Source organism: Grammomys surdaster, unplaced genomic scaffold, assembly GCF_004785775.1.
Source record: "Grammomys surdaster isolate TR1022 unplaced genomic scaffold, NIH_TR_1.0 359, whole genome shotgun sequence".
NCBI classification, from domain to species: Eukaryota; Metazoa; Chordata; class Mammalia; order Rodentia; family Muridae; genus Grammomys; species Grammomys surdaster.
Window position 1 is genome coordinate 1 of NW_021604778.1, and position 10,183 is coordinate 10,183.

A 10,183-nucleotide genomic window follows, 5' to 3' on the forward strand; every position below is an offset into this window, starting at 1 on the left:
ATTTCAGAATATAGAATAAGAGATTGCTTTCTAAGTTTTTCCATTCTGATCCCATTACACACTTTCAAATTTAACTTTTGTGTAGTTCTTCCTCAACTATGTCAATAAATTGCACAGTAGATTGTTAGACCTAAGGCAAAAATATCAAAAATAATTAAAAGAAAATGAGAAGGAAAAATAAAGGATAGTGTAAGCAACCATGTAATTACAAACAATGAAGAGTCAATGCCAACAAATTGTCAGCACGGATGTAAAATTCTAGCACAGCAATGATGCCCTTTGTTATTTTCATCAGTAGTCAAATTTATTCTCATGTACATTGTATCTTTCAGGTACACTTGTAAATTTCAGATATAAACATAAAGTAGTGTTTTATTTCCAACACTGTCTGTAATTCTGAACACAGCATTTCCTGAAATTTAAAGCTGCTGTTCAGCAATAATGGATAGGAGAGTTTTTCTTAAAGAATGAGGGAAGGTTTGGAGGGAGGAAAAGGAGGGACTTTTTTAGTTATAGTTTCAGAAATTAAAAAATAAAGTTAAGCAAACAAATATGAGCATAAAGGGTAAGCAAAAGTATATGGTTTGGGAAATAATTTGTAATAAATGCTGAACTTCCCAGTACATAACTACAAAAAGGCCAAATTAAATATCACTTACTTGTGCTCTAAATTTGCTGCTATTGTTTCTCATTGGGTTTTATTGTCATTAAATTCTCAAAAGTGTCTAATTGTTTTTGATTTCTGTCTTTACCTATTTTTTTTCAATTTTTAGTTGTTTTACTTCCATGAGTTTGTGTACATTTTGCCTTTGCAATCAGTGTTAATTCAGTATTAATCGATGGTGGTCTGATAAATCACAGGGTGTTATATCAATTTTCCTGTGGCTGTTAAGCTTCCTTTGTGTTCTAGTATGTGGTCAGTTTCAGAAAAATTCCATGGACTACTGAAAAGAAAGTACATTGTATAGTGTTTGGGTGGAATATCCTATAGATGTCTGCTAGGGTCACTTGATTTATGATGTTGTGTTACTCAAGAATTTCTCTAATTTCTTTCAAGTTGGATAGCCTGTCTTTTGTTGAGAGTGGGGTTTGAGGTTACCACTATCACTGAGTGAGAGACAATATATGATATTTGTACTATTTCTTTGATGAATTTGGGTGTCCTTCTGTGGATCCGCATCCATCCTGCCACTGGTCACAGCTTCTTGTGGTCGAGGAACATGGGGAGTTTGACTGTGCTCACCCCACACTGCCTTTGGGACAGGTACTGGGCTTCAGAGAAGCACTGAGACTTCAGTCTGATGTGAGTCAGCTGGAGCTGGCTTGGAGGTCCCTGGAGCTGAGATGAGGCAAGGGCCAAAGTGGTTCTCTGATTCTTGGACATTTGGGCTCCACTGGAATTAATTGAAGAGAATGGAGTTGGGGCCCACAGTCTAGGGACAGAATCTAGCCTAGGGCTAGGGAAAATGGGAGCTCCAGCTTGTCCCAGCGCTGATTGTCCTTAGTGTGGCGGAGGTAGGCTGGAAGTCCAGAGAAGCCTTCCACGGTAGAATTAAGCTGTGGCCTTCTTCATGACTCCTCATTGGGGATCTTGATGAAAGAGACAGTTCATGGTTCTAAACTGTTGATTGGTTGTTCATGGTGGAAAATGGATGGTGAAAAATGGATGCATACCATACCATACTCACTTCCCAGGAAGGACTTGTGATTAAATACCTTTCGTGTAGAGAAATGTCTGGGAAGAGAAGCTTATTGACTAAACCCTCAGGGCCTCTAGGTACCTCATTAACATGACCACATGTCATGTTTCCTTATGTAAAGAGTTTGGTACGTGTTCCAGGCCAGGAGTCAGACAGGGAGCAGGAAGTCGCCTAAGTCTCAGATATGTGCCAGGTCTCTGGGTCTCTTCTACCTTACCAAACTTCTGGTGTGGTTTTTCTGTTCAACACCCTTCTGTTTGGTGAATAACTGTTTATAATTGTAATAACCTTTTCAGAGGTTTTTTTTTCTCCTTTTGATGACTATATGGTGTCCTCTATCTCTTCTGATTTTTTTTGAAATAATTTTATTAGATATTAAAATTCTATGCCGGCTTTTTCTTCTTTCTGACCATGCCAATGATTAGAAGAACTTTCAAATCCTTTCCCTTATACAGTAACCACTTAGCATCTTCCACCAGAGGGTCAAAAATTATTCACTGAAAACTAAATTCATATTCTTCTTAGTCTTTGTGGCAGTAGGTATTGGATCTAGAGTCTTGAACATGGTAGGCAAGTCAAAAACCACTGAGCGATGTGCTCTGATATTGAGCCATATCCTCAGCCCAAACTTAGTACACTTTTAAGTACTGTTCTCTGATATACTGAACTGGGAGTTCAATTAATATTTCTCAGTTGAGTATGTTGCCTTTGTAGAGATAAAAATCAATAGCTAACTTGCTTTTCTATTACTTTTGTATTATAATTATTTGCATCGATCCTTTTTATCATCACAATAAAACAGACTTATTTTCTTCTTAAAGTTGAAACAAAAAATGTCATCTCCCAAAGGGCAGTTTTCAAAAAATTTACAGGTAGAATAATTTATTAAAGGGAACCAGATAAAAAAAGGCATAAGAAGGAACATACATGAGATGGAGAAATGGAGATGAGAGTTGAATGGAGAACAGAGCAGGTCACATAAATTAGTGTCACTGACGGGAGCCCTACTACTAACAAGTGTGTGTGCCTACCTCATGCAGCTGATCACTGCACACACAAGAGGTACAGGAGGGAAAGTGGAGAGTGGAACCCTTATGGAGGCCTTGGGGAACCCTTGCAACTTGACAAAAGGTGCATCAAGATTCCTTATTGCTTGGGACAGTTTTCAATACCAGCTCTTCCATAGGGAACTCCTGATGAAGACCGTGTGGGACAGAATAGGGTTTTATACCCAAGAGCCAAAGCAATGAATCGAGTGTACAGAGTGGCAGTACAGGGCATGTGCCTGGGAGGATTCATTAAAATCCAGTTTCCTATGGCATTTTCATGGAATATGTCACCTGGGAGGATGAGACTGTCAAACCTCCCTCAGGACAAAGCTGAAACTTCACTACTGCCCCTGAGGCAGTGAGGGGAGGCGACATTGATTTTCTTGGCCATACAGATTTTTTTTTTTTTTACTGTGCTTATCTTAGAAACCTGGCAGGGAATGAGACATGAAAATCTGAGCTCATACACTCAAAATATTCATCCAGAACTTTAATATTCAGTAAGACTCTCCCACATAGAAACTGGATGGAATACATAATGGAAGATTCATATTCTTGCTTTCTAAGGATCTCATGCTGAATTCTCCTCCAGGGGAGGACTATCAATGCCAGCAGCTAGAGGGACCTTTGCCCCTTGATCTTAGTGACAGCCACAAAGCTTCATCCTATCCTTCAGAAGAACCTCTTTTCCTCAGAATTTTATAGAGCTTCATTCACTAAAGAATCCTAAGGTATTTTGTGTGGTCTGGAATATGTGTCTTTTGTTTTTGGAGGTAAAGAAGGGTTGTTTCTGATTTAGGCTTTGAGTATTGAGACACTGATTGAAGATCTCAGTTGTTTGTCAATTGTGAAATTCTCTAAATTCTGACTCACTCCTATCTGTTTTTTAGACACACAGTCTGCACACCAGACTGTACAAGTGGAGACAATATCAGTCATTGTGAAATACTAGTCAAACCTGAGTTAATAGAATTCTAAGTCCCAGGTAATGAGTCTCAGTATTTCCCTTTGGTACATCTGGATTTTCCTGGACTCTTAGAGTCTAATAAAAATGCTTAAATTAATAGTACCTTAAAACAAAGTTACTTAATATCAGTTGAAGGTTTTTTCTTTTATCTATGTGACTTCTTGCCTTTGAAATACTACAGAAAAGCCATTTGAAATAAATTTTAAAATTTAAATATACTGGTAGTGACATGGAATAATATTTATGAAAATATGTTTCCAAATTTCATCCTTATGTCCTCCGGTTCTTCTAACCATTTCCATAAATGTTAACAATGCTCCTCCATCTATCGCAGCCTTGCTGACAGTTTTTTATGTGAGGAAATCCCCAATACAATCAGCATTTTCCTAAAAATGAGTTTTCTTCAGCTGGCCCAGAGTGAACCATCTAGTGTTTCTCTCTAGAGAATCAGCGGGAAAAGAAAAGTGAATAGAGTAGGTGAGGTTGCAAGAGTCTAAATTCAGAAGGAGGTGGCAGCCAGCAGTATCCAGCGTTCTGGCTATTGCTACCTTACTTAGTCCTGCTTTGTTTCTTTTCTTTGAAAGTTTCTAATCCTTTGTACAGATGGGTTTCAAATTAATTTCTAGTGTTCTTGCTTAATGTGAAGAGAGAGGTGTTTTTCCTTTTTAAAACTAAGTATTTTGAGAATTTCACACATGAGTATTGTATTTACACCTTTTTCAAACTTCCAAGTCCTCTACAATTTTTCAACTTCAGAAATGGTTTAGTCTGTTTTCTTCTTTATGATGCCTTACAGAAAGCAAATTCTACATGCTTAGCAATTACTGATATGCCTCTTGCCCATTTAGTTGATGGTTTTTCATGATTCAGAAATTAGAAAATGTATTCAATGGTGTTGGTCACCCCATAGTGACCTACAATAATTCAAATGTGGGTTTAAATACTTTACAGTGGCTTGCACTAAGAATCCATCTATTTCTAGGCAATCAAAGATACCACCCAGAATGGAGCTCTGGAACTCCACCTTGGAAAGTGGCTTCATTTTAGTGGGGATTCTGAATGGAAGTAGCTCTCCTGAACTGCTCTGTGCCATAGTCACATCCCTGTACATGCTGGCACTGACCAGCAATGGACTGCTACTCCTTGTCATCACAGTGGATGTCCGGCTCCATGTACCCATGTACCTCCTACTGAGGCAGCTGTCTCTCATTGACCTCCTCTTCACATCAGTTGTCACCCCCAAGGCTGTCATGGATTTTCTTTTGAGAGACAATACTATATCCTTTGGGGGCTGTGCCCTTCAGATGGCTCTAGCATTGATGCTAGGCAGTGCAGAGGACCTCCTTCTGGCCTTCATGGCCTATGACAGGTATGTGGCCATTTGTCATCCACTGAACTACATGCTCTTCATGAGTCCTACAGTATGTTGGCTCATAGTATCCACCTCATGGATTCTGGCATCTCTGACTGCAGTAGGTCATACTGTGTACACAATGCACTTCCCTTTCTGCAAGGTCTCAGAAATTAGACACCTTCTCTGCGAGATCCTGCCTTTGCTGAAGCTGTCCTGTGTAGATACCTCTCAATATGAGCTCATGGTTTATGTGACAGGGGTGACGTTCCTCTTACTCCCCCTTTCTGCCATTGTTACATCTTACACACTAATTCTGTCCACTGTGATGCACATGCCTTCAAATGAAGGGAAAAAGAAAGCCCTTGTCACCTGTCTTTCCCACTTGATGGTGGTTGGGATGTTCTATGGAGCTGCTACCTTCATGTATGTCCTACCAAGTTCATTGCACAGTGCCAAACAAGACAATATTATCTCCATGTTTTACACAATTGTCACCCCAGCTCTGAACCCCCTCATCTATAGCCTGAGGAATAAGGAAGTTATTGGAGCTTTGAGAAGGGTCCTGGGCAGATACATCTTGTCAGCACAACCCACGCTTTAAGGAGTATTCATGGTTTGTCTTTGAATATTTCTTTTCCAAACTAAATTGTGATTCTCAGTCATTATAGGTATCTGGGATAACACATACACTTTATATTTTTTTCTTTGCTTTCTGCTGTACAAATGGTGTGTACAGAGGATTAATAGGTTCATTTTGTGGTTGGGAAGTATCTAGATAAATTACCAAGTAGACATAGTTGGGGATTCACTTTCCATTTCTACCTCATGTAACAGCGAGACAAACTGAGAAAGCCCAGTAGCCTCTAAGCACAGTGTTCACTTTGATCTGTGTTCTTAATTGTTAATAGCAAGAAAGAGGCACAGAAAATACTTTGGATTTCTTTAGAAGAAAATAGTTTAAAGAGAAATTTATGGTTTATGATTACATTTACATGCCTGAACTGAGAGATGCTCACACTGATGTTACAAATGTGAAACTTAACATAGCACAAACTGTTAAAAATGAAACCTATTATTTTTCATTGAAATATTTAACCAAGTAATTTTTAAATGAGACATAAAATTACAAGTGAGAACATAAATGAATAGAGAAGAATTGAAATTCTTATGTATGCTGAAGTAATATTAAATTGCTTAATATATAAAACTAGATAATAATCTAAGAACTAAAACAATTTCCTTTAAAGAAAGAATCAAGCATTTTATAGTGAAAGAAATATCTACTATAATGCTTTACTTTTTTATATGATCTACACTTATTCTATTGAGTATATGAGTTATTTAAAAATTGGTGAATCTTATCCAATATTATGGTTGAATATTTTAGAGAGATGTCAGAAGGAGTTGCAGAGATTGAGTTTGAATCTGTCCTCCTTGTCATCTGTAATATTTGGAGATTAGTATTAAATTTGCGTATCTCAGGTTACCGATTTAAAAAAAATCATTGTAAGAATGCTCCCGTAATGTTTTTTGAGTATCTTGAGTAAATGATATTTAATATTTATACTACAGCCTGGAAATTTGTCCTTAACCAATGTTGACTATTAAGCTCATGAATAGTAGAATCTTAGTAAAGGCTTTTGTATTGTTGCTTCTCATAAAGAGGAATGTAGTCCTCATGATAAATAGTTGAGTAGACTTGAAAAAGGGGTTTCTTGTAAGCTTCTCAATTTTATGCTATTCTTTTATGGTTTTTATTACTTATATTTTCCTATATCTCTTCTCTGAGAGATTCAGTGTAACAATTTTTGCATTTGGAGAAACAACACATTTAAGTGATAAAAATGATGTGGAAGAATTTGTCTTGATTTACAGTGCTGTGTTGCTCTGTCATTGAGCTTCACCCTGATTTAAAATGGTTAACATTTTGGATATGCAGTTAGAAAAATACTGGAATACACAGCCGAAAAGCCTCAGCTGAAAAGAGCTTTGATTTCAGTTCTGGAGACTGTACCCAGATGATGAAACAACCTGAAGACTGGAGGTTTCGTGGAAGCAGGCATAGAATTAGTTACGAGAAGGAGGTATTGTAGATGCTTTGTGGCTTTTTAAACTTTGTACACTAGAAGGTCCATGGAGTGTGTAACATGATTATAATGGTTCCTCTGCTGTGAGTATTATCATTTAAAATTCAGCAAATCTTATCCAATATTATGCTGGAATATTTTAGAGAGTTGATAGAAGGGGTTGCAGAGTTTGAATCTGCCTTTCTTTGTCATCTGTAATATTTGGACATTAGTTTTAAGTTTGTGTATCAGCTGTGTATTAAACATTTAAAAGGATAAGGTGATGCAATGTATTTGACCCTTGAAACTTGTATTTGAAACAATTCTTATGTCATTATTACTGCTGGCAGTTTGCTCATACCCCGGTCCATGATCACGTACCCAAGCACATGTAGGCAGTACTAATTGGTCTCAAGAACTGTTAATATCATGAAGAAGAGGATATATAATTCTGGGATATTTGAGATGGGGAGTTGTAGTGAAGTAGTGGTGGAGGAATATGATCCAATACATCGTACAAATGTATTAAAATGTCGAAGGAATAAAAATATTATTTAATAATATCATAGTTATAAGAAATACATGTTAGTATTTTATTACTCAGAAGTTGAACATAGTCAGTAATATTGAGTTATGTAATCTAAAATACCAGAAAAGTAGAGTTTCAATACTCTTATTATAAAGAAATGGAATGAACGTTAAGGTGGGTGGGTATGGAGTGGGGGAAGATCTGGGCTAGTTGAGGTTGGGAAGTCATATGCTAAAAAATGTAGTATGAATTTATTAAAGAATAAATAAAATATTAGCAAATAAACAGTTAATATTTGAAATGATGAATAAATCCAGTGTATTGAGTTACAGATGTGTTGTGATTATATATTTTAAGTATGTCCCCACCATAGTACCATCTATGAGGATGTAAAATTACTAACTAAAATAATAAAATATTAAAATTTGTAATTAGTTTAGATAAAAATAACATTTGACATAATTTAAGTGTTTTCTTATAAGTAAAATTTCCTCCGATTGTAGATTAATATAATAGAAATATTACATTTTTTAAGTTTAGCTTTTTTTCACTTAAATTAATAATATTCATTGGGATATATGTATAAGTAAAATTTTCTGTTAATGGCCAGATAATAAACACTAAGCTTTCTGCACCATAATTTCTCAGCAACTTCTCAACTCTGGGTCATATACAAGGCAAAATCAAATGTGTTACAATAATACTAGAGAGATGGTCAGTACTTAAGAGCACTTGCTGTTTTCTCAGAGAACTCAGATTTCATTCCCAGCAACCACATGGAAGCTAACAACGATGTATACTCCAGTTCTAATTCTGATCTCCATAGACACGCATGTGGTGCACATATATGCATGTAGGCAGACACTCACATATGTAAAATAAAATAAAAGGTTCTAAAAATATCTAAAACCTTTGATTAGAAAAACAGAGAGATTTGATAAGAACTTGTCACAGTAGCTGCTTACACCATCTCCACAACTCAAACCAAGAAATCCGTGATTTCAGTGACTTGATAGGTAAGCTATTCTCTGCATACACAAATCTCAAATTAGATATGGAATGGAAGACGTGAAATTTCAAAATGATGCATGATTAGCTCTTGGGGAATTTCAAGACTTTCTTCAGCATCCAAGCAGTGGAGATGTGATGGTTCTTCAAGAGTAAGTTTGGTGTAAATTGTGGTGCTTCCATTTCATTTATTGAAACACAAACATGCGACTCTTAAAACATGCAAAGGAAGTCTGGGAAAAAGAAAAGAAAAAAATCCAGAGTGGAAGATGACACACCATCTGTTAATCATTTGGTAATAGCAATATCTAAAAGTTGTTTCAGGAAAATGTATTCCTTTGCATTAGTATGGTAAATTTGTTCTAAATATTTATCTGTTTCGTCTAATGCTATGGCTATTCTTTTCTTCCTCATTAACTTGAAATGCTGTCATAGCATGTGGTTGTTCCTTTATTGTTGTCAATCCTGAACTCATTTCATCATATCTTAATTACTGTCATTTCAGCTGTCATGTATATTTCAGTTTTCTTAATCACTCAGTCTTTTAACTTTCTAGGATGTCAAAATCCACTTTTAAAAGGGCTTGTAAATTTTGGAGGTAACTACTTTGATTCTATAGATTATTTATCAAAAGTTAGCATCTTTAAATAAATGGAATACTTTCCAACTAGGGACCTGGTGTACTAGTCTATTTCTTTGGTGACTATACATGCACATACATATGTTTTTCATTGCTATAACAATTGAATTGTAGATATTTCTAGATTTTTCCTAATGCAGAAAATATTTCAATCCTTCCCCCTGCTCTTCCATAAGGGTCCCTGTCCTATTCCCAATGTTTGGATGTGGGTATCTGTATCTGTTTCAGTCAGCTTCTGGTTAGAGGCTTTCAGAGGACAGTTGTGCTAGGCCCCTGTCTGCAAAAATAAGAGTATCATTAATAGTGTTAGGGATGATGCTTAACCCACAGGATGGGTTTCAAGTTGGGCCAGTTTTTGGTTGGTTATTCCTTCAGTCTCTGTTCCATCTTTGTCCCTGCATTTCTTTTTTTTTTATTATTATTATTATTATTTTTAATTTCTTTTTTTTTTGAACATGAAATGCTTTTTTATAGCATGTTTTACAAGGGGAGGGGGTAAGAGGGTCCAGGTGGTGGAAAAGTACAAAATCTTCTTGGCCTGTGCCTTGAAACATGTCATGGTCTATATGGTACACTGCCTTGAATTATGATCTGCCTGCAGTTCTTCAGAAGATATGGTACACTGCTTGAGTTATGGTATCCCTGCTATTCTTAAGAAGACATGGTACTCTGCTTTGAGTCTATCTGCAGTTGCTAAGCAGGATCTTGCAGCTGCCAAGCTTCAGAGGACATTGTGCAGGTGGGGAAAGGTAGGGGGTAAGGGTAGGGGCGAGGGTCCTGGCTTCTGGCATCTCCCCCTTCAGGACAAATTTGAGGTTGAAAATTTTGTGGGTGGATTGGTGCCTTTATCCTTCTATTGGAGATCATGCC

At 36.7% G+C, this 10,183-nt stretch overlaps 1 protein-coding gene across 1 annotated transcript; it reads left to right on the plus strand.

The window, feature by feature from the left end:
* Positions 1-4,720: 4,720 nt before the first annotated feature.
* On the plus strand, positions 4,721-5,671 carry LOC114631367 (olfactory receptor 2AG2-like). The gene has a single exon (XM_028779674.1). It carries the CDS (start codon positions 4,721-4,723, stop codon positions 5,669-5,671), a length of 951 nt encoding a protein of 316 aa, XP_028635507.1.
* The last annotated feature ends 4,512 nt before the right edge of the window (positions 5,672-10,183 follow it).